This window comes from Saccopteryx leptura, chromosome 6 (genome assembly GCF_036850995.1).
Source record: "Saccopteryx leptura isolate mSacLep1 chromosome 6, mSacLep1_pri_phased_curated, whole genome shotgun sequence".
Lineage (NCBI taxonomy): Eukaryota > Metazoa > Chordata > Mammalia > Chiroptera > Emballonuridae > Saccopteryx > Saccopteryx leptura.
The window spans coordinates 145,848,198-145,872,296 of record NC_089508.1 but is presented as its reverse complement, the minus strand read 5'-3'; the positions used below and the strand labels follow the sequence as shown (position 1 = coordinate 145,872,296).

The 24,099-nt window shown below is 40.6% G+C and overlaps 1 protein-coding gene and 1 non-coding gene across 2 annotated transcripts in view; one reads left to right on the top strand and one right to left on the bottom strand.

Annotated features, from left to right (window-relative positions):
• Positions 1-24,099, top strand: part of PRKAR2B (protein kinase cAMP-dependent type II regulatory subunit beta) — a 175,467-nt gene that overhangs the window by 124,902 nt on the left and 26,466 nt on the right. Inside the window, exons 4-6 of the mRNA XM_066342547.1 lie at positions 1,002-1,085; positions 19,633-19,739; positions 23,142-23,295. Coding sequence (XP_066198644.1) covers positions 1,002-1,085; positions 19,633-19,739; positions 23,142-23,295 — 345 coding nt within the window. The remainder of the gene's footprint in view (positions 1-1,001; positions 1,086-19,632; positions 19,740-23,141; positions 23,296-24,099) is intronic.
• Positions 23,426-23,566, bottom strand: LOC136377948 (small nucleolar RNA SNORA29). Its single transcript, XR_010746548.1, has one exon. It is a non-coding gene; the product is annotated as a small nucleolar RNA SNORA29 (small nucleolar RNA).

The window sequence follows — 24,099 nt, the reverse complement described above, 5'->3', positions numbered from 1 at the left end:
AGAAGCAACCAATGAATATATAAATAAGTAGAACAACAAGTCAATGTTTCTTACTCTCTCCTGTCCTCTTTTTCTCTAAAATTAATAAATAAAAATAGAAGAGAACCACTCAAGTGTTATCCAAAACACTAATTTGAAAAGATATATGCACTCGTGTTCATTGCATTCTTATTTACAATAGCCAAGATACGGAAGCAATCTAAGTGCCCATCAGTAAATGAGTGAATAAAGATGATGTGGTCCATACAGGGAGGGGCAAAAGTAGGTTCACTGCTGTAAGTATGCAAAACACAGTTTATTCTTATATCATTACTTGTTAATTATTGTGATATTTTCCATACAGACAATTGTAAACCTGCTTTTGTCTCACCCTGTATATATAATAGAATATTACTCAGTCATAGAAAAAAAGAATGAAATCTTATCATTTGTGGCCATATGGATGGACCTAGAAGGTATTATGCTAAATGAACTAAGTCAGAGAAAGACAAATACTCTATGGTTTTACTTCTCTGTGGAATCTAAAGAACACAGTAAATGAACAAACAAAGAGAAACAGATGCATAGATACAGAGAACAAACTGATGATTGCCAGATGGGAGAGGGGTTAAGGGGCTGGGTGAAAAAGGTAAAGAAATTAAGAAGTACAAATTAAAAGTTACAAAATAGTCATGGTGGTGTAAAGTTCAGCATAGTCAATAATATTATAATAACTAATGTCTAACCACTATGTTGTACACCTGAAACTAATAAAATATTGAATGTCAAGTGTAATTGAAAAATTAAAGAGAAAGAGAAACATTTAACTGAGGCATTAATAAATCAATGTGTACTCCTCCCTAAGACAAACTGTATTTTTCCCTACTTATTGGGTTGATAGGTGTCTAGTCACCTAACGTAAACCTCAACACTCACCATTCTTCCTTCCAACATCCTGCTAGGAAATTCTATCCCTTATAAGTAAGAAGAGTAAACTAATTGTTTATTTGGTATTTTTTTAGATTATACATCCAAAAACTGATGATCAAAGGAATAGATTGCAAGAGGCTTGCAAAGACATCTTGCTGTTTAAGAACCTGGATCCGGTAAGATAAGTCTCAGTAATAGAAATGGTGTTTGCAGGATCAGTGTGAAGAACTGTGCAGGTCTTGGGTTTCATTCCTTACATGCTAACATCACCTGGGCAGTGTAAAGGCCCCATTGTGGATGTCTGCACACACAGTGTGCTGTATTGTAAGGGTGGTATTGTACTTGTACTGAGCGTGGGAGGTCCACTGCTACTAGAACAAGGAGTGAGCAGAACCACCATTTATCTGTGGAAGACATTATCTCATCCCTCAGAGTTACTAGGCTGCAAACATAGCCCTGAGAAATGGCCCAGCTGGAGGGAAGTCAGGACCTTGCATTCTTTGTACACCCAGCTGGACCATGCAGAGACATGCAGGGTCATGGCAGACTGTCTCTCAGCAGCTGGTAATAGTAACTATATTCTAATATAACTCTTCCACATATTTTTAAAGGTCACATTTTACATGGCTTGAAAGGTCGGGGATTTTTGCCCTGGCTGGGTACCTCACTTGGTTAGAGCACTGTCCCGAAGTGCAGAGGTTGCCGGTTCGATCCACAACCAGGCTCATACAGGAGCATTGCTGTTTTTCTCTCTCTCTTTCTCCCTTCCCTCTCTGTAAAATCAAGCAATTTTTAAAAGGAAGGATTTTTTTAGTTTATTGTAAGGATTGTTAAATTTCTAGTCTTTGGTGTGGAGTCTGTTTCTGAACACCCATCTCAGGGCCTGCTGCTCAGATTTCGCCCTGTTCTGCATCTATTGTCACAGATCGTGCTTAGTTGTTGCTCTGTGGTCGTTTGGGAAAGAACCCCCACTGCCATGTTCCAAATGTGAAAACTCAGCCAGCTTTTGTGACTTAACATCACCATTTTTTTGGTCAGACTCAGTCTTAGTTTTCAGATTGATGGCCTAGAGAAGAAAGTATTAGGGTGAAGTTTTCTCTGAAAGGCCATCTTTTTTTTTTAGTTGGGTTTTTTTTTTTTTGGTATTTTTCTGAAGCTGGAAACGGGGAGAGACAGTCAGACAGACTCCCGCATGCGCCCGACCGGGATCCACCCGGCACGCCCACCAGGGGCGTCACTTTGCCCACCAGGGGGCGATGCTCTGCCCCTCCGGGGCGTCGCTCTGCTGCGACCAGAGCCACTCCAGCGCCTGGGGCAGAGGCCAAGGAGCCATCCCCAGCGCCCGGGCCATCTTTGCTCCAATGGAGCCTTGGCTGCGGGAGGGGAAGAGAGAGTCAGAGAGGAAGGAGGGGGTGGGGGTGGAGAAGCAAATGGGCGCTTCTCCTATGTGCCCTGGCCGGGAATTGAACCCTGGTGCCCTGCACGCCAGGCCGACGCTCTACCACTGAGCCAACCAGCCAGGGCCTCTGAAAGGCCATCTTTATAAAGAGGAAGATACTGTATTCTACCAGGTCTTCTACGTTGGGCCTTATTACAAACTGAAATAAGTTTTGAAGTTCCTGTGTTTCTTCTTTTTTTAGCAAGAGAGCGAGCAAGCAGGAGAGACAGAGACAGACAGTAATGGATAGATATGAGAAGCATCAACTTGTAATTGTTCATTGATTGCTTTTTCATATGTGCTTTGACCAGGGGGCTCCAGCTGAACCAGTGACCCCTTGCTAAAGCCAGTGACCATGAGGTCATGTCTATGATCCTACACTCAAGCTGGCAACCCTGTACTCAAGCTGGTGAGGCTGCACTCAAGCTGGCAACCTTGGGCTTTTGAACCTGGGTCCTCAATGTCCCAGGTCGACACTCTATCCACTGTGTCACTACCTGGTCAGGCTAAAGCTGTGTTCCTAACACCATTTATGTTTATATCATGTTCTCTAGGAACACAGGTTATGTTTTGTGCCTTTGGAGATCATATTTTAGGACCATGAATTACAAGTTTTGTATAGTTTGATCCAGGTCCTCCAGAATTATCCCTGAGTTTGCAGAAGTAGGAGCTAGCTGTAAAGAATGGTGTTGCTGGTTATTCTTTATAATATTGGAAGCCTAAGAAATGGAATTAAAATAGGAAATTTAAGAATTTAGTTTACACCTGATCAGGTAGTTGCACAATGGATAGAGTGTCGGACTGGGACACCAAGGACCCAGGTTCAAAACCCCAAAGTCGCCAGCTTGAGCATGGGATCATAGACATGCCCCCATGGTCACTGGCTTGAGCAAAGGATCACTCACTGCTGTAGTCCCCCCCACCCCCCCCCACCCCCGGTCAAGACACATATAAGAAAGCAATCAATGAGCAACTAAAGTGCCAAAACAAAGAATTGATGCTTCTCATCTCTCTCCCTTCCTGTCTGTCTGTCCCTATCTGTCCCCCTCTATCTCTTTTGAAAAAATAAAAAAAAATTAGTTTACACATGGAAATTTTCCCATATGTTTAAATAGTGGAATAAGAGACTAAAGGGCCTGACCAGGCAGTGGCACAGTAGATAAAACGTCGGACTGGGATGCTGAGGACCCAGGTTCGAGACCCCAAGGTCACCAGCTTGAGCACGGGCTTATCTGGTTTGAGCAAAGCTCACCAGCTTGAGCCCAAGGTTGCTGGCTCGTTGAGCCCAAGGTTGCTGGCTCGAGCAAAGGTTTACTTGGTCTGCTGTAGCCCTCCCTCCCCCCTCGTCAAGGCACATATGAGAAAGCAATCAATGAACAACTAAGGAACCGCAACGAAGAATTGATGTATCTCATCTCTCTCCCTTCCCTTCCTGTCTGTCTGTCCCTTATCTGTCCCCCTCTCTGACTCTCTCTGTCTCTGTCACACACACACACAAAAAAAAAAGACTAAAAGGAATTTGGGAAATTTTGATGCGCTTCTAAATAATCCCAAATCTCATTTGTGTAGAATAGTAATGAATCTGTGAAATAAAGGACACTAAACTATGTGATCTCTCATGAGTCCAAATTATTAGTGTAAAGATACGTGTGTATACCAGAAAACCCATCAATAGATGACTGGATAAAGAAAATGTGGCACATATACACTATGGAATACTACTCAGCCATAAGAAATGATGACATCGGATCATTTACAGCAAAATGGTGGGATCTTGATAACATTATACAAAGTGAAATAAGTAAATCAGAAAAAACCAGGAACTGCATTATTCCATACATAGGTGGGACATAAAAATGAGACTAAGAGACATTGATAAGAGTGTGGTGGTTACGGGGGGAGGGGGAGAGGGAGAGGGAAAGGGGGAGGGGGAGGGGCACAAAGAAAACTAGATAGAAGGTGACAGAGGACAATCTGACTTTGGATGATGGGTATGCAACATAGTTGAATGACAAGATAACCTGGACATGTTATCTTTGAATATATGTATCCTGATTTATTGATGTCACCCCATTAAAAAAATAAAATTATTAAAAAAAAAAAAGATACGTGTGTGTGTGTGTGTGTGTGTGTGTGTATAAGATGATAATTTTGGTAGTGGAATAAATGAATTTGGAATTTAACTCTTGTCTAGATGCATACAGCTATAAAATTAACCCTTAGCCCTGGCTGGGTAGCTCAGTTGGTGGAGTGTCGCCCTGGAGCACAAAGGTTGCCGGTTTAATCCTCAGTCGGGGCACATACAAGAACAGATTAATGTTCTTGTCTCTCTCTCTCTCTTTCTTTACTTCCTCTCTCTTTAAAATAAAATAAAATAAAATAAATTGACCCTGACCTTTCAATTAAAAATAAAGTTAACCCTTAGTTCTACCCTTAGGTATAGGCTTCAGCCAAGGAGAGTCTCTATTTCTCAACTAGAACTTTACATTGGAGAATTTCAGAGGTCACCAAAAACAGTGATTCTCAAACTTTATGTTGTTAAAAATGCAGATTCTCTTCCAAGGTCTGTAGTGGAGCCTGAACGTCCCCTCTTCTCACGAACTCCCAGGTAGTGTTCATGCTTCTGCCCCCAAACCACATGTCCAGTAGCAAGTTGTACAGCCAGACGTGGAGATGCTCTAGCTCAGTGTTTTGTGGTACTACCATATGTTATTTTGTTTGCATTTCCCTGTGCAGTTGAACCAGTCTTTTAATGCTTCAGAAGTGTCTAAGCAGTGATGTTCTGGCAAGGATCATCTTTGCTTAAAGTGGTTATTTTTATAAAAAGATAGGAATTTTTTAGACTTCTTTTGCTGTTTTGTAGAAGTTTTTCAATATATGTATTTTAGCCTAACCTGTGGTGGCACAGTGGATAAAGTGTCGACCTGGAATGCTGAGGTCAGTGGTGCAAAACCCTGGGCTTGCCCAATAAAGTCACATATGGAAGTTGATGTTTTTTGCTCCTCCCCCTTCTCTCTCTCTCTCTCTCACTCTCACTCTCTCTTTCTCCTCTCTAAAAATGAATAAATAAAATCTTAAAAATATATGTATATTTTTAAAGGTCTTCAATATATACCTTTTTAACAAAGAAAAAGCCAGTTTGAACCCTGGACAGATAGCTCGGTTGGTTGGAACAGAGGTTGCCAGTTTGATTCTTGGTCAGGGCACATACTGAAACAGACTGATATTCTTTTTTTTTTTTAATTTATTGAATTTAATGCAGTGACATTGATAAATCAGGGTAGATATGTTGAGAGAAAACATCTCCAGATTATTTTGACATTTGATTGTGCTGTATACCCCTCCCCCAAAGTCAAATTGTCTTCTGTCACCTTCTATCTGGTTTTCTTTGTGCCCCTCCCCTCCTCCACCCCCTCTCTCCTTCCTCACCCCATCCCCCCTCCCCCCACCCCTCACCCCCATTGCCATCACATTCTTGTTCATGTCTCTGAGTCTCATTTTTATGTCCCATCTATGTATGGATTCATATAGTTCTAAGTTTTTCTGATTTACTTATTTCACTCCGTATAATGTTATCAAGGTCCATCCATGTTATTTTAAATGATCCGATGTCATCATTTCTTATGCTGAGTAGTATTCCATAGTATATATGTACCAAAGCTTTTTAATCCACTCGTCCTCTGATGGACACTTGGACTGTTTCCAGATCTTCGCTATTGTGAACAATGCTGCCACAAACATGGGGGTGCATTTCTCCTTTTGGAGCCGTTCTATGGTGTTCCTGGGGTACATTCCTAAAAGTGGGATAGCTGGGTCAAAAGGCAGTTCGATTTTCAGTTTTTTGAAGAATCTCCATACTGTTTTCCACAGTGGCTGCACCAGTCTGCATTCCCACCAGCAGTGCAGGAGGGTTCCTTTTTCTCCACATCCTCGTCAGCATTTATTCTGTGTTGTTTTGTTGATGAGCGTCATTCTGGCTGGTGTGAGGTGATATCTCATTGACGTTTTAATTTGCATTTCTCTAATGATTAGTGATGTTGAGCATTTTTTCATATGCCTATTGGCCATCTGTATGTCCTCTTTGGAGAACTGTCTATTCATTTCTTTTTCCCATTTTTTGATTGGATTGTTTGTCTTCCTGGTGTTGAGATTTACAAGTTCTTTATAAATTTTGGTTATTAACCCCTCATCAGACGTATTGTCAAATATGTTCTCCCATTGTGTAGTTTGTCTTTTTATTCTCTTCTTATGGTTTCACGGCCTACATTTAAGTCTTTTATCCATTTTGAGTTTATTTTTGTGAGTGGTGTAAGCTAGTGATCTAGTTTCATTTTTTTGCGGGTAGCTGTCCAATTTTCCCAACACCATTTATTAAAGAGGCTGTCTTGACTCCACTTTATTTCCTTACCTCCTTTGTCAAATATCAGTTGTCCATAGAGCTGTGGGTTTATTTCTGGGTTCTCTGTTCTGTTCCATTGATCTATATGACTGTTCTTATGCCAGTACCAGGCTGTTTTGAGTACAATGGCCTTGTAGTATAACTTGATATCAGGAAGTGTGATACCTCCCACTTTATTCTTCTTTTTTAAGATTGCTGAGGCTATTCGTGTTCTTTTTTGGTTCCATATAAATTTTTGGAATATGTGATCTATATCTTTGAAGTATGTCATTGGTATTTTAATTGGTATTGCATTGAATTTATAGATTGCTTTGGGTAATATAGATATTTTAATGATATTTATTCTTCCTAACCAAGAGCACGGTATATGCTTCCACTTGTTTTTATCTTCCTTGATTTCTTTTATCAATGCTTTATAATTTTCCGAGTACAAGTCTTTAGTCTCCTTGGTTAAGTTTACTCCTAGGTACTTTATTTTTTTGGTTGTAATTGTGAAGGGGATTGTTTTCTTAATTTCTCTTTCTGACTGTTCATTGTTGGCGTATAAAAATGCCTCTGATTTCTGAGTATTGATTTTATATCCTGCCACTTTGCTGAATTCATTTATCAGGTCCAGTAGTTTTTTGACTGAGACTTTAGGGTTTTCTATATACAATATCATATCATCTGCAAATAATGATAGTTTTTCTTCTTTTCCAACTTGAATGCCTTTTATTTCTTCTTCTTGTCTGATTGCTGTGGCTAGGACTTCCAGAGCTATGTTGAATAAGAGTGATGAAAGGGGGCACCCTGCCTTGTTCCTGATATTAAGGATATTGCTTTTCATTTTTGCCCATTGAGTATGATGTTGGCTGTGGGTTTCTCATAGATGGCTTTTATCATGTTGAGGTATGTTCCCTGTATTCCTACTTTGCTGAAAATTTTGATCATGAATGGGTGCTGGATTTTATCAAATGCTTTTTCTGCATCTATTGAAATTATCATATGGTTTTTCTCCTTCTTTTTGTTTATGTGATGAATCACATTGATTGATTTACAAATATTGTACCAGCCTTGCCTCCCCAGAATAAATCCCACTTGATCATGGTATATGATTTTTTCCATATATTGTTGGAACCGGTTTGCTAATATTTTGTTGAGGATTTTAGCATCTATATTCATCAGAGATATTGGCCTATAATTTTCTTTCTTTGTGTTGTCTTTGCCTGGTTTTGGAATCAGAATTATGCTCGCCTCATTAAAGGAGCTTGGAAGTCTTCCTTCCTCTTGAATTTCTTGAAATAGTTTGAGAAGGTTAGGAGTTAGTTCTTCTTTGAATAGTTGGTAGAATTCAGTTTGAAGCCAGCAGGCCCCGGACTTTTCTTTGTTGGGAGTTTTTTTATAACTGTTTCGATCTCATTTGGTGTAATCAGTCCGTTTAGGTTTTCTGATTCTTCCAGATTGATTTTTGGAAGATTGTATGTTTCAAGGAATTTGTCCATTTCATCCAGGTTGTCTAGTTTTTTGGCATACAGTTCTTCATAGTATTTTCTTACAATATTTTGTATTTCTGTTGTGTCAGTTGTTATTTCTCCACTCTCATTTCTAATTTTATTTATTTGAGTCCTCTCTCTCTTTTTCTTGGTGAGTCTAGTTAAAGGTTCATCAATCTTGTTTACCTTTTCAAAGAACCAGCTCCTAGTTTCATTGATCCTCTGTATTGTTTCTTTAGCCTCTATGTCATTTATTTCTGCTCCAATCTTTATTATTTCCTTCCTTCTACTACATTTGGGCTTTACTTGCTGTTCTTTTTCTAGTTCTTTTAGATGCAGGGTTAAGTTGTTTATTTAAGCTTTTGCTAGATTCTTAAAGTGTGCCTGTAGTGCTATGAACTTCCCTCTCAGTACTGCTTTTGCTGTGTCCCATAAATTTTGAGTTGTTGTATGCTCATTGTCATTCGTTTCTAGGAATTTTTTTTTTTTTTTTTGTATTTTTCTGAAGCTAGAAACGGGAAGAGACAGTCAGACAGACTCCCGCATGCACCCGACCGGGATCCATCAGGCACGCCCACCAGGGCGCGATGCTCTGCCCACCAGGGGGCGATGCTGTGCCCCTCTGGGGCGTCGCTCTGTCACGACCAGAGCCACTCTAGTGCCTGGGGCAGAGGCCAAGGAGCTATCCCCAGCGCCCAGGCCATCTTTGCTTCAATGGAGCCTCGCTGCGGGAGGGGAAGAGAGAGACAGAGAGGAAGGAGAGAAGGAGGGGTGGAGAAGCAGATGGGCGCTTCTCCTGTGTGCCCTGGTCGAGAATCGAACCTGGGACTCCTGCACGCCAGGCTGACGCTGTACCACTGAGCTAACCGGCTTCTAGGAATTTTTTTATTTCTTCTTTGATCTCATTCTTAATCCATTCGTTATTTAACAACCTGCTATTTAGTTTCCATGTGTTTGAGAATTTTTGAGCTTTTCTGTTGTGGTTCATTTCTAGTTTCATGCCGTTGTGATCAGAGAAAGTGCTTGATATGATTTCAATCTTCTTAAATTTGTTGAGACCACTTTTGTGCCCTAACATGTGGTCTATCCTAGAGAATGTACCATGAGCACTTGAAAAGAATGTATATTCTGCTGCTTACGGTGAAAGGTTCTGAAGATATCTATTAAATCGAGTTGATCTAGTGTGTCCAATAAGTATGCTGTTTCTTTGTTAATTTTCTTTCTTGAGGATCTATCTAGTGATGTTAGTGGGGTATTGAAATCCCCTACTATTATAGTATTGCTGTTGATCTCGCCCTTTAAATCCATCAAAGTCTGCTTTATATATTTAGGTGCTCCTATATTAGGTGCATAGATATTTATAATAGTTATATCTTCCTGTTGGATTATGTAGTGGCCTTCTTTATCTCCTACTACAGGGGTCCCCAAACTTTTTACACAGGGGGCCAGTTCACTTCCCTCAGACCATTGGAGGGCCGGACTATAAAAAAAACTATGAAAAAATACCTATGCACACTGCACATATCTTATTTTAAAGTAAAATAAAACAAAACAAGAACAAATACAATATTTAAAATAAAGAACAAGTAAATTTAAATCAACAAACTGACCATTATTTAAATGGGAACTATGCTCCTCTCACTGACCACCAATGAAAGAGGTGCCCCTTCCAGAAGTGCGGCAGGGGCCGGATAAATCGCCTCAGTGGGCCGCATGTGGCCCACGGGCCGTAGTTTGGGGACCTCTGTCCTACTATCTATTTTGTTTTAAAGTCCAATTTGTCTAATATAAGTATTGCTACCCCAGCTTTTTTTTCATTTCCATGTGTATGAAATGTTTTTTTTTCATCCTTTTACCTTCAGTCTATGTGTATCTTTTGTTCTCAGGTGTGTCTCTTGTAGACAGCATATGTACAGGTCCTGTTTTCTTATCCACGCAGCTACCCTATGTCTTTTGATTGGATCATTTAACCCATTTACATTTATGGTTATTAATATGTAGTTGTTTATTGCCATTTTATTCTTTAAAGCTGTATTCCTTTTTTCCTATATTCTTTTCCCACTTTGACTGTTTACAACAGGCCCCTTAACATTTCCTGCAGCATTGGTTTGGTTGTAATGAATTCCTTGAGTTGTTTTTTGCCTGGGAAGCTTTTTATTTTTCTTTCGATTTTAAACGATAGCCTTGCTGGATATAGTAGTCTTGGTTGTAGGTTCTTGTTCTGCATTACTTTGAATATTTCTTGCCATTCCCTTCTGGCCTCAAGTGTTTCTGTTGAGAGGTCGGATGTCATCCTTATGGGGGCTCCTTTGTAGGTGTTAGCTTTTTTTTCTCTTGCAGCTTTTAATATTTTATCGTTTAGCTTTGGTATTTTAATTATGATGTGTCTTGGTGTAGGTTTCTTTGGGTTTCTCTTTAATGGAGTCCTCTGTGCTTCTTGAACTTGTGAGAGTTTCTCCTGCATTAATTTAGGGAAGTTTTCAGCTATGATATGATTGAACAAAGTCTCTATCTCTTGTTCTTTTTCTTCTTCTTCTTCAGGAACCCCTATGATGCGGATGTTATTTCTCTTCATGTTGTCACAGAGCTCTCTGAGAGTTTCCTCAGACTTTTTGAGTCTCTTTTCTTTTTTCTTCTCTGCTTTTATGCCTTTATTCCAGTTGTTCTCCAACTTGCTGATTTGATCCTCAGCTCTATCTATCCTGTTTTTAATTCCTTCCATTGTGGTCTTTATTTCTGATATTGTATTTGTCATCTCCAACTGATTCTTTTTTATACTTGCTATTTCTTTATTTAGGTGTTCATAATGACCATCCATTGTTGTTCTAAGATCCCTAAGCATCCTTACAATCATTATTTTGAACTTCACATCTGGAAGCTTGATTATTTCCATATCACTCCATTCATCTCCTGAAGGTTTCTCTTGTGGTTTCATTTGGATTGCACTTTTTGTCTTCTCATTGTCTGTGTTTGGGTGTTTTGTTTGTAGAGTTGTTTGAGTATAGGCTTGGTGTTGTCTGCCTCCAGTTTTCAGTTGTGTTATTTCTAGATCTTCTTGGGTTGGTATCAGCTATTATTTGTAATCCACTTTCGGATTTGGGCAGCTTTGAAGTCTTGATTTGTTTGTTTTCTTAACAGGTGACAGTCTTGTTTACTGATCTCAGCAGGGGGCTTCCTTGAAACTGTATCCAGGAATGCTATGGGTGTAACCTGAGACTCTGAAGGCCTCTTCCACCAACTAATCTCTGGGGGCAGGGTGTTTTCTCAGCTTCAGTAGGGGGAGGTGTATCTCAGATCTCCATGGAGACCTGAGTTACTGCCCGTCCTTCCTGCTTCTTGTTTTCAGCTGTGTCTTGTTGCGCTGATTGGAGCTGGATAGATGTCTGGAGATCTCTGATCCGGAAGCAATTTAATCTTGTTTTGTGGAAGGATCAGTCCCTCCCCCAGCTATGGCCGCCTCCAGCATGGATGAGTAAGCTTTTTTAGGTCGTCTCCTGCATTCCTTAGCCCCTCACTGTCTGTCCCTCTCTCTCTCCTTTCCACTTGGGAGATAAGCTGGTCTTTTCAACACACCTCGCTCCCTGGTCGCCAGGCAAGTGGCTGTGAGCAGTATTTTTTGCTCTATTCTCTGGAGTGAGATCCCCTCTGGGCTCTCAGCCTCACCCCCCCCCCTCCGTTCCTGTATGCAGGGGAGATTTAGTCGCTCCCTACCAGGTTTTTTGTGGCTTCTTCTTTGCTTCTTCATTTTTGAGAGCTGTTCTTGTAGTCCAGAGTTGGTTTTTCATGCTGATTTTTCCTATATTGATTTGTATTTCAGTTTGGTGGTGAGAGCTGGGCGTCTGTGCGTCCGCCTACTCCACAGCCATCTTCAGGTCCAGCCATACTGATGTTCTTGTCTCTCTCATTCTCTCACCCTTCTTCTCTCACTGAAATCCATAAATAAAAATTATTAAAAGAAAAAGAGGCCCCTGAATGGTTGGCTCAGTGGTAGAGTGTTGGCCCAGCTTGTGGATGTCCCAGGTTCAATTCCCAGTCAGGAAACACAGAAGAAGCGCCCATCTGCTTCTTCACCCTTACTCCTCTTGCTTCTCTCTCTCCCTCTCTCTCCCTCTTTCTCTCTCCCCCTCCTGCAGCCATGGCTTGATTGGAGTGAGTTGGCCCTAGGCACTGAGGATGGTTCCATGACCTCTGTCTCAGGCACTATGAAGAGCTCAGTTGCTGAGCAACAGAGCAAGCCCCAAATGGGTAGAGCATTGCCCCTGGGTGGGCTTGCCAGGTGGATCCTGGTCCAGGTGCATGTGGGAGTCTGTCTCTGCTTCCCCTTCTCTCACTGAATAAAAAAAATAAAGAAAAAAAGAAACAGTTCATGAAACTACTAATTTATGAATTATCATTATTTAATGTTTTATAGTGAAGAAGCAAATGTTATTGACATAGTTGTTTCTAAGAGATCTTTCATTGCCTGTCGAGGTGGTAGTGCAGTAGATAGAGCATTGGACTGGGATGCAGAGGACCCAGGTTCCAAACCCAAGGTCGCCGGCCTTATTTGGCTCAAGTGTGGACTCACCAGCTTGAGCGCAGGGTCGCTGGCTTGAGCATGAAATCATAAGCGTGATCCCATGGTTGCTGGCTTGAGCCCAAAAGTCACTGACTTGAAGCCCAAGGTCTCTGGCTTGAGCCCAAGGTCCCTGGCTTATGGAGGGGGTCACTTGCTCTGCTGTAGCCCCCCGGTTAATGCACATATGAGCAAACAATCAATGCCACAACGAGGATTTGATGCTCCTTATCTCTCTCTCTCTTCCTGTCTGTCTGTCCCTCTCTTTGTCTCTCTCTTGTCTCTGTCAAAAAAAAAAACCCTATCATTGAGTTTGAGCTAAAACCATCTGGACTTATTTCTCCACTATCTCACTTTGCCTTCTAGGAAAAGATACAGAATATAAATAAGTAAAAGACCTGACCTGTGGTGGCGCAGTGGGATAAAGCGTCGACCTGGAACACTGAGGTCGCCTGTTCGATACCCTGGGCTTGCCTAGTCAAGGCACATATGGGACTTGATGCTTCCTGCTCCTCCCCTTTCTTCCCCTCTCTCTCTCTCTCTCTCTCTCTCTCTCTCTCTCTCTCTCTCCCCCCCCTCTCTCCCTCTCTCCCTCTCTCTCTCCCCTCTCTGAAAATTGAATAAATAAAATCTTTAAATAAGTAAAAGTTAATTTTAGTTAATTTTTCTGAGCAAATTATCCCTGTACTAAGAGATGTGTCCTCAAACGTGGCAAATTGAAAATTTTGGGATAAGCTCATATTTCAAGTAGCTTTCTAGTTTTTTATAGTATACATTTTTTACCCTAACGCAAGTGTACTTGAATTGGGTTACATGTTCAGCTCTATAATCTGCTTATTGTGCAGCAGCTCCTCTTAGTTCAGTTCCTTGGCTACCCAGTGTGTTCCAGGGTCTGTCTGAAGTGCTGGAGGCCACCAGAATACTTGGAACTTCAATCTGATGTGGGATTTTAACACACATACGAAGCAGTTGGGTAAACATGATAAATGCTGTAATGGAGTCAGGGCACTAAGAGAGAGTGAGTGTCTCTCAGCCCCATCTGAGGATTCAGGAGGCTAGAGATCCGCCTCAGAAAATGAGGAGAGAACTGCCAGTCAAAGAAAAGTACAGAGAGGCCCTGGCTTGTTGGCTCAGTGTTAGGGCATTAGCCTTGTATGTGGATGTCCCAGGTGCAATTCCAGTCAGGGCACACAGGAGAAGCAACCATCTATTTCTTTATCCCTCCCCTTCCCTCTTCTTTCTCCTTCTCTCCTGCAGTCATGGCTCGATGGGTTTGAGCACATCGCCCCCAGGTATTGAGGATGGCTCCATGAAGCCTCCACTTTAGGTGCTAAAAATAGCTGGATTGTGAGCATGGCCCCAGATAGGCAGAGCATCAACCCCAGAGGAAGGTTGCTGGTTGAATCCAGTTGGGGTGCATGCAGGAGTCTGTCTCTGTATCTCCCCTCCTCTTACTTGGAAAAGAAGAAAAGCACAGAGAGTGTTATCACCAGAGCCTAAAGTGGAAGACGTCCAGTGGTGGGGGCTAAGACAGGCATTCTGTGACAATTCTTGAACACTTTGCTGTAGCATGGGACACTTACTGTATATTTTACTTTTATTGATTGATTTTATTTATTGATTTTTAGAAAGGGGAGAGAGAGAATGGAAGGAGGCAGGGGGAGGAGTGGGAAACATCAATTCCTAGTTGCTTCTCATTTGTGCCTTGACCAGGCAAGCCCAGAGTTCAACTGAAACTTTTTAAACAGATGTAACAATCATATGTGTCTGAGTTCACTGTGGTGACAGCGTAGAGGGTGGAGTAAAAGTGGGAGAGGGATGGGCAAGAACAAAGAAATGGAGCTCAGTGAGGAAACAATGCCATGATCCAGGGAAAAGAAGTTGATACCTGGTGACTGACTGAGTTGGGCCCTGATAAAGAGCCTAGGGTGGCTCCCAGTCTTGCAGAATGACTGTGAATGTGGTACCTTTTCCTGAAATGGGGACACTTGACCAAGGAGCAGGAAGCAGTAATTACTGACAAGCAAGAAGAACAATCTTGGCTTTGTGTCTACTATCTCATTTGAATTTCCTGAAGTCATTGTTTATCTTGAAAATCTTGCACCTCCTAGGCCTCAGCACATCAGCACATTTTCCTTGGCGGGCTGGATATTCATAGATTGTGCACAGCATTTATAACTATTAGTCTCTTAGAAGATAATCTTTTTGTATATGTATGTGTGTTGTGTGACCATCACCCAAAGTTAAATCATTTTCCGTCACCATGTATTTGTCCCTCTTCACTATCCCCCCTCCAGTAACCACCTCACTTTTGTCTATGTCCATGAGTGTCATGTTTATGTCCCACCTATCTGTGAAGTCACATAAGTCTTAGCTTTTTCTGATTTACTTATTTCACTCAGTATAATGTTCTCAAGGCCATCCAGTGTTGTTGTAAATGGCAGTATGTCATCATTTCTTATGAGTCAGTAGTATTCCATTGTATTTGTGTACCACATCTTCTTCACCCCATCCTTTATCGAGGGACACTTTGGTTGTTTCCATTGTCTTGGCCCCTCTGAATAATGCTGTGACAAACATGGGGTGCCCATGTCTTTACGTACCAGTTTTTTGAGTTTGTAGGGTAGATAGCCAGTAGAGGGGTTGCTGGATCTGTTGCTTAATTTTTTGAGGAACCACCATACTTTCTTCCATAATGGTTATACTAATTTGCATTCCCACCAGCAGTGAATGAGTGTTCCTTTTCCCCAGCACTTGCTATTTCCTGTCTTATTGGTAAGAGCCAATCTAACAGGTGTGAGGTGATATCTCATTGTAATTTTGATTTGCATTTCTCTAATAGCAAATGAAGATGAGCATTTTTCAAATACCTGTTGGCCGTTTGTAGCATCTTGGGAGAAGTGTCTGTTCGGGTCCTCTCCCCATTTTTTAATTGTATTGTTTGCTTGTTTGTCACTGAGCTTTGTGAGTTCTTTATCTACTTTGGATATTAGGCCCTTATCAGAGCTGTTGTTCACAAATATCATCTCCCATTCAGTTGGCTGAGTTTTTGTTTTGTTGTCAGTTTCTTTTGCTATACAGAAGCTTTTTAGTTTGATATAGTCCCATTCACTTACTTTTGCTTTTAATTCTCTTGCATTTGAGGTAAAATTCACAAAATGTTCTGTAAGAACAAGATTTCTAAGTTTAGTACCCTGTTTAGTACTTCTCTGTAATTTATTGTTTCAGATCTTATATTTAGGTCTTTAATTCATTTGGAATTAATTTTTGTGCAGGGGGACAAGGTGTACTTGTTTCATCTTTCTGCGTGTGGCTTTCCAATTTTCCCAGCACCATTTATTGAAGTCATTGTTTATCTCAAAGATCTCGCACCTCCTAGGCCTCAGCACATTTTCCCTTGGCCTGCTGGATATTCATATGTTGAGCACAGCATTTATAATTACTTGTCTCTTTGAAGATAAGCTTTTCATGAATATTTTAATACTCAACTTAGTAGGCTATTTTTTTTTTTCAGAACAATTTCTAATATGAAGCAAACTGAAATGATTTTCCTAACCTATTTGATAGGCTCTTTCATTAACAGGGAATAAATTGTTATTTTTTAAGTGAGTCAGAGCCCTTTTACTGAGCTCAGTCTGGAAGTTGCGTTCTGTGGGAGAATGGGATGTGGACTTCCTATAGCAGTTGTCAGTCATTGTGGTAAGCCTCTGCATATCCAGTATTTCCTGTGTTCTTTCCACCCTGTGCATAATTATGGGGAAATTATTTTGATTGACTAGAACAGAGACCTGTCACATAGAGAAATTCTAGAAAAAGTTTTGTTCTGTATTTTATATAGAATTACATTTTTATTACATCCATATATGAATTCTCAAACTTTATGTTTTAAAATGCATTTAATTCAAAGATGGCAAAGATATGTACTATAATAGTGTTTTTATATTTTTCTTCATTTGACATTTACAGCGTGAGCTAATCAGTAAAGTTGATGTTGCCCCTCCATCTGCCCAAAAAACAGTTGAAGTATAAAAGTAAGGAAAGCAAGTACTAGTAAATTATCTAGTCAAACTTCATGATTTTGACAGGTGACCATATGTTGCCTGGTTCGTGAACTTATTTGGGTGAATGGTCCCTGTGGGGTCAGTTAGTACCACACCCAGAAGGCATGGCTTTGCTGCCACACTGGCATCATCTTCGGCCCTAGCTGCTGGTTCCCAGACAGGAGCCCCAGCTCACACAGAGCCGGGGAGGGATGAAAACACTTCCTGCAGACCCATCACCATCATTCTCCCAGAAGTTTTCTTAGCTCACATGAAGATGAATATTATGGACTCTGTTTAGATAGAGAGTTTGGTTTTCAAATTAATTGAAAATGTGAAATCCATATATATATATACAATTTACAAAAATTCAACCAATGTAGTGATTGTTCAGGTTGAAGGGACAGGGAATCGACTATTGCCTGGGGGTACCCCTAAAGGCAGCAAGTGAATGTCCTTGTTCTAGGGCACCAGTAGTCATAGTAGCTGCTCTTTTTTTCTAATCTGTTTAGTTTCTGCCAAAACCCTGACTGAAGTTTTGTTTAGAAAGAGTTGGGGTCAGTACTTGGTTGCTAGGCAATCAGTGTTCGGGATGGGGGCATTTAGGAAGGTAGCACCTGATCATGTAGGACTCTGAATCAGTTGTCCTGTTCTTAGCTGTGTCTCAGCCCCATCCTGACCAAACCAGGTGTTTCCTACCTGAGAGTGCCCTAATGGCTGGTTGACCCCTTCCTGCTACAGGCCTACTGGCCCTGCTCTGGGCTCCGCCTTCTCTCTGCCCCCTCTCACCGACACCCCAGATGGCTCACTCCCATCAGTTTCCTCTCCCCATTCTCTGTACTGTGTGTATTCATTCCTTCATATTCCTTGTGAAATGTTAAAAAAGAAGAGAGTCATATGGGCTTTGATCCAGAGTATCTTGTTCTTCAACCTGTGTTTTCCACTTGTATATTTCCCCACCTCTAACCTGCCTTCAGCTCCTTAACTTATAATAATTATTGATTTTGGCCTGGGCAAGTCAGTGTTGTGCCCTTTTAATTCCCATAGAGAGCAACTTGATCAAATGTCCTTAGCTGATAAGTGGCAAAGCAAATAACCCTCTGAAGTCTTTTGACTTTTCTATAACTGTGCATCATACTATTTTGTTAATGTTTATTTTACTGACTTTAGAAAGAGGAAGGGAGAGAGAGAAGAACATCAGTCTGCTCCTGTAGGTACCCTGACCTGGCAATCGAACTGGCAACCTCTGTGCTTCGGGACAGAGCTCTAAGTGGTGCAGTCAGGGCACACTATGTTTTCATATCCATTTGTTTTGTCTGTTTGAAGCCCTTTGAATTGTTTCTGTGTTTGTTCTGAGAAAGGATTTCTTTTATATCCTAGGTTATTCTCACTAGCTGAAGTGTATCCTGAAACCTTGTCAACCACACTTTAGCAGAATAAAAATTTTATGTATTTTAAGCATTTTTGAATAATAGGTATGATATTTCTGGCTTCAGGTTTAAATTAATTTTTAATTGAACTGGGTACAGGTTTCAGGTGTGCGACTCAATAAAACATCATCTGCACACTGCATTGTGTTCCAGTCACCCCAAGCCAAGTCGTTTTCTGTCCCCATTTCCCCACCCTAACATCCTGGCTCTGCTCACCTCCACCTGCCCCTTACCTGCCTCCCCTCTGGCAGTTGCCACCCTGTTGTCTATGTCTGTGTGTTTTGCGTGCGCGCGTGCACACACACCCACATATTATTTCTTTGCTTAGTCCCTTATCTTCTGTCATTCAGTCATCTAACCCTCCAACAGCTGTCAGTCTGTTCCATGTATCCACATCTCTGTTTCTATTTTGTTTGTCAGTTTAATGTGTTCATTAGATTCCACATGTAAGTGAGAACTTACGGTATTCATCTTTCTCTGACTGGCTCATTTCACTTAGAATAATAATTTCCAGGTCCATTCATGCTGTTGCAAACTAGGGAAGTGAATGGATGCTTCTAGAAGAGAACCTTAGTAACAAAGAGTAGTGATAGAATATTCACCACTTATTTATTTTATTTATTTATTTTAGTGAGGGAGATGATGGGGGACAGGAAGGAAGAGAGATGAGAAGCATCAACTCTTCGTTGTAGCGCTTTAGTTGTTCACTGATTGCTTTCTCATATGTGCCTTGACTGGGGCCTCCAGCTAAGCCATTGGCCCCTTGCTTAAGCCAGCGACCTTTGGGCTCAAGCTAGTGACTTCGGGGTTTCAAACTTGGGTCCTCAGCATCCCAGGCTGACACTGCATCCACTGCACCACTGCCTGGTTAGGCTTGCCACATTTTTGTTTTTGTTGTTATTTCTGTTTTGTTATTGGTACTAAGCCAGAAAGTATTGGAATCAGGATTTAAATTCACTAAGTATTTAGGTAATCTCTATATAAATTCTAGTGATGACTAATGTAAGGAAATTTTAGAAACATTTTTTAAAAAGATATTTGTATTAGTTCTTTATTTAACCTGCTCATTTTAGTTGCTAAGATTATATTTCACAAGGCATATGTGGTTTTGTGGCTAATTTTTCATGTTAAAATGATGATAATTGCAAGTATTCTGAAATAGACTAATTATAATTTCATTTAGATACTGAATATGAGAGTAAATGTCTAATCATCTCATTTGTATGGGCTCAGAAAGACTGCTTTTTTTTTCATAAGACTCAGTAGCAGTGATAATATTTCCATTATTTGCACTTGTTCACAGAAATATAAAGCTAATTTTGGTTACTTAAGTAAGAAAACATGTCCTAGATAAACATAGAGATCATATCTTACCTTTTTAAAAAATAGGAGCAGATGTCTCAAGTATTAGATGCCATGTTTGAAAAATCGGTCAAAGAAGGGGAACATGTAATTGATCAAGGTGATGATGGTGACAACTTTTACGTCATTGATAGGTAAGTTTTGCTGAATTCTAACATAATCGATAGGTGACTTCACACTGAACTGTAATGAACCTTTTATGTAAAATCTCAACAGTTATAATGATAACAAATTAATATATAGTTGCTATTGCCTCTTTGCCCTTACGACAATGTAATAGGCATTGTGAACCTGCTGTGAATACATGCAGTGAGATCATACTAGAGCATGAATAGGCATCACTTATAGAAGGACTGATGATTTTTAGGTCTTTTAATCTACATTTTAGTCACTTACTGTGAACCTTCTCCTTTGTTAACATCTGTTTGAGAGGTAGTTTGTATATTATATATAGATGCCTATTATACTGAGAATTAGAAGCATAATACAGCAACTGGGATATTGAATCAGTATAACTCAACCTGTGTTATGTTTTTTATTAATTGTAAAGTAAAACATGCTCATAGCTTAAAAAATCAGAGGCGCAGGAGGTAAACCGTCTTCTCACCTCCTCCTGCTTCAGCATCGTACAGTCAGTCAGGAGAGTGGTGCTTTGTGTGTCCTTCCAGAAATTGTGTCTGCATTATTATATTTGTCTTTTCAAAACTCTATAAATTAAATAAGAAGGCATGTGTCAATATTGAAAAAAGTTTAATTTTAGAAAACTTAAAGTTGAGCTTTACTTCATCAAAACTTGATACTGTAAGTATGCTTTTATCCCTGGCTGGATAGCTCAGTTGGTTAATGCATCCTCCAAGCCATTTCAATCCCAAGTCAGGGCACAGCTATGTTCCTGTCTCGCTCGCTCTCTCCCCCTTCTTCTCTCGCTAAAGTCAATAAAATTGTTTTACAAGTATGCTTTTAGTGGTAATTAGAGTCCTAAGATGTAGTAGGAGAGCAGTGTGAACTGAGTCTTTACTTCTTGACACTTGTATAAAGTGATGATGAGTGTCTCTGAGACAGTTGGTATCCCTAGCCTCTTGTCGTTTTGTGTGGAATACAGATCATCTCCCAGCCTGAGCTATTGGGTTACATTTGCTTCTCTGAGTAGAATTGTGTTCAACTCGGAAGCCTTGTGGAAAATTGCTCCCCATCTGTCTGCTTATCCTCATTCCTCGATCTTGGCTCTTAAGTGGTATCTTTCATAAATCGTAGTACAGGCTCTGAATCTAAGGGTTTTACCGACTCCTCCATTTCCTCATTCCAGATGCCCTGGTGACCTTAGAGAGCTGTTGCCAAGGCAGTAGCCAGGGGTGAGGTGGACTCTGACTTTAGAATAGAACAGAACCAGTTATCTCTGGTTGAAGTTATGGTTTTGATATATCATTAACAGCTTTCACCTGTGAAACCCCTCAGAAATTTACTCAGCTGTTTAATTTAATCAGGTGTGTATGTGAACCCCAAATAGAATACAGGGTTACTCTTCTTTTAGGTATTTTGACTGTAATAATTCCCTCACATTTGCATACAGTACATACTTTTCAGGTAGATCCTAATTACCCATCAGACAGATGAAAACTCTCAGGCACACACAATGAAATGAGTGGGTTCAGGTCACCCAGATTACTAGTGTGGTGCCGACCACCAGGCTGGGCTCTTGGCCACCATTCGTGTTCTTTTTATGTCTGAGGTCTCATTAGGGAAGGGATCTACATTAAAAGGCAGCACACAGTATTTTAACAGATTTTAGACAAGTCTGATTTTAACTGACTAGCTCATTTTGCTTCTCATCCACACATTTCTTGTGTATTTTATCTTATTCAAAGTAGAAAATATAGAGAACAGTTTTAATGTAGAAGTGTAATAGAAGAATTCATCTATACTTCAAAAGTAATTTTCATGAAAAAATTCTAGATGGAATCCTTGAATCAGCCGTTCTGTCTGTGAATTATATTAAAAACCAGTTATTCTCTTCCTTATTTATTAAGATCTTTGTCTGTTTTCTTATGTTTCTGCTTGTATTGTGTTTTTACCATTCATAATCCATTTTTAATGAAAGCACTCCCTTTTTTGTCTTTGTTAGGGTTTAGCCAGTAAGATAAAACCAAAGAACCTGTCCTGTCTGCTGTCACAACTGCTTCAGCCAGCCTTGAAATCATCTCTCCCACCATCCACAGTGCATGGAAAGGCAGCCCTGCCCGACCCGAGTGTAGTTCAGAGACAGGGTCGGGGTGATGCATAGTGCAGTGGCATGCGGACAGGCTTATTTGCTTAGAAAAGAACTCCAATTAAAAGATAAAGCACAGAAAAACAATAAAAATACCAGGATCAGATATTTAGTCTGAATTTCTACCACTTTTTATGAATTCACTTAGTTAGATTGGGGGTTGATCCAAAATAAAGGACCAGATGTAAACTTTTTAGGCTTTGAGACTGTGTGAACTCTGTTTCAGCTACTCAGCTCTGCTGTAGCACAGATCAGCTGTAGATTATGCATAAACCACTGTGCTGTGTTCCAGTAACACTGTTTACGAAAGGGGCAGCCAGTGTGTGGGCTGCAGTAGGCCCAGCCCTCCTTTGGATTATAAAGGACCCTCACAAGGACTGTCCAGTAATGGCTGTCCAAATAGTTAGAGCTATATACATATTTTTAATAGTTATTTTCTTCTGATCTAAAAAATAATACATGTTCATTTTAGGAACAAAAACTCTTTAATGGCCTGACCTGTGGTGGCGCAGTGGGATAAAGCGTCGACCTAGAACACTGAGGTCGCCGATTCAAAACCTTGGGCTTGCCTGGTCAAGGCACATATGGGAGTTGATGCTTCCTGCTCCTCCCCCTTCTCTCTCTCTCTGTCTCTCTCTGTCTTAAAAAATCAATAAATAAAATATTTAAAAAAAAAACACACAAAAAAAAACTCTTTAATTAGATCATTTTCCTGGAATCCTTCATTATGCTTAGAGATAAAAGTGTTCCGGTATAACCCCCTGATATTTTTGCAGCTTTATTGGGGAATAATTAACAAATAAAGTTGTAAGTTATTTGAAGTACACAATGCGATGATTTGCTATACATATTTACTATGAAAGGAATTCCCCCACTGAGTTAATTAACACAGTGATTAGCTCACATATATACTTTTTTTGGGGGGGGGATGAGAACATTTAAGTTTTCCTGTTAGTAAATTTCAATTGGACCATGCAGTGCTATCAACTACAGTTTTATCCTGTGTCACCTCAGATTGTTAGTGTTTTGTCTCCTTTTCCCCAGCGAGCACATGTAGGTCCTCACCCTGGTTTAGGTGACAGTCTCTTCGTGCCCGTCAGGGTCAGACGGTGTCTCTGGAACATACTAATTCACTTCTGTCACTTATTGTCATCAGAGGGCACAGGGAGGCTGGGAAGGAGATTTTCTTGCACAGGACTTTTCTCTCAAATCAGGGTTTATTGTAATGAGAGTTTACTTGGATTACTCTTATTTTTCCTTTGTCCAACAGAGGAACGTTTGATATTTATGTAAAATGTGATGGTGTCAGAAGATGTGTCGGTAACTATGATAATCGTGGGAGCTTTGGTGAACTGGCCTTAATGTACAATACACCGCGAGCAGCTACCATCACTGCCACCTCTCCTGGCGCTCTGTGGGGCTTGGTGAGTGCAGTACTTCTTTGACATGAATGTTATTTGTAAAAAGTGTTATGACAAAAATCAGGTAGATACAGTATTTTAGTTTTGATAGGTAGATTTATTTGGGCTCACCACCAGGCACCGGGGATTTTTTTTTTTTCTGTTTAGCCATTTCATATAGGAGGAGGACACAGAAAAAACCCTCCCTCTTCAGATCATGGCAGCATTAATCTATCCCATAAGCATAGCCACTAAAATCTATTATTAGTAGAAAATGTGGTAGTCAAATGGAAATACCAGGGATTTTATTAAGCAATTACTGCACGCTGAACTGTGGGCACTGAGCCCAAGTTGGGTGCAGTCTTCATGTCCTTTCCCCAGTCACATTAAGGACTCAGTGCACTGCCTGGGAAGGACACTCCAATCCAAACGGGTCCTCTTATACTCACTCTTAGCCCACCAGCCACACAGTAACAACCAACCAACCAAAGCTCTCAGTGCTATTTTCTGAGAGAGCATTCTGTGTAAGTATTATAATCTGTGGTTCCCGCAGTGTGGTTCCCTGACCAGTATCATCTGTGTATGGGGCCCCACTTGCTGATTTGGGCCCACTGAATCAGAAACTCTGGAGCTGGGGCCCTGCAGTTATGGATGAGCTAGCCTGCCTGGTGATTCAGTGTACCCTGGAGTGTGAGGAGCTGCTCTAAATGGGTTCTCTTGGTGTGATAGAAATTGTTCAGTAACCACTTGGCATTAAAAAGCAGCTGTGTAGAGAAAATATATTGATGCTTCTGCCTTTCACCTGGAAGCATATCAGAATTATTGGGG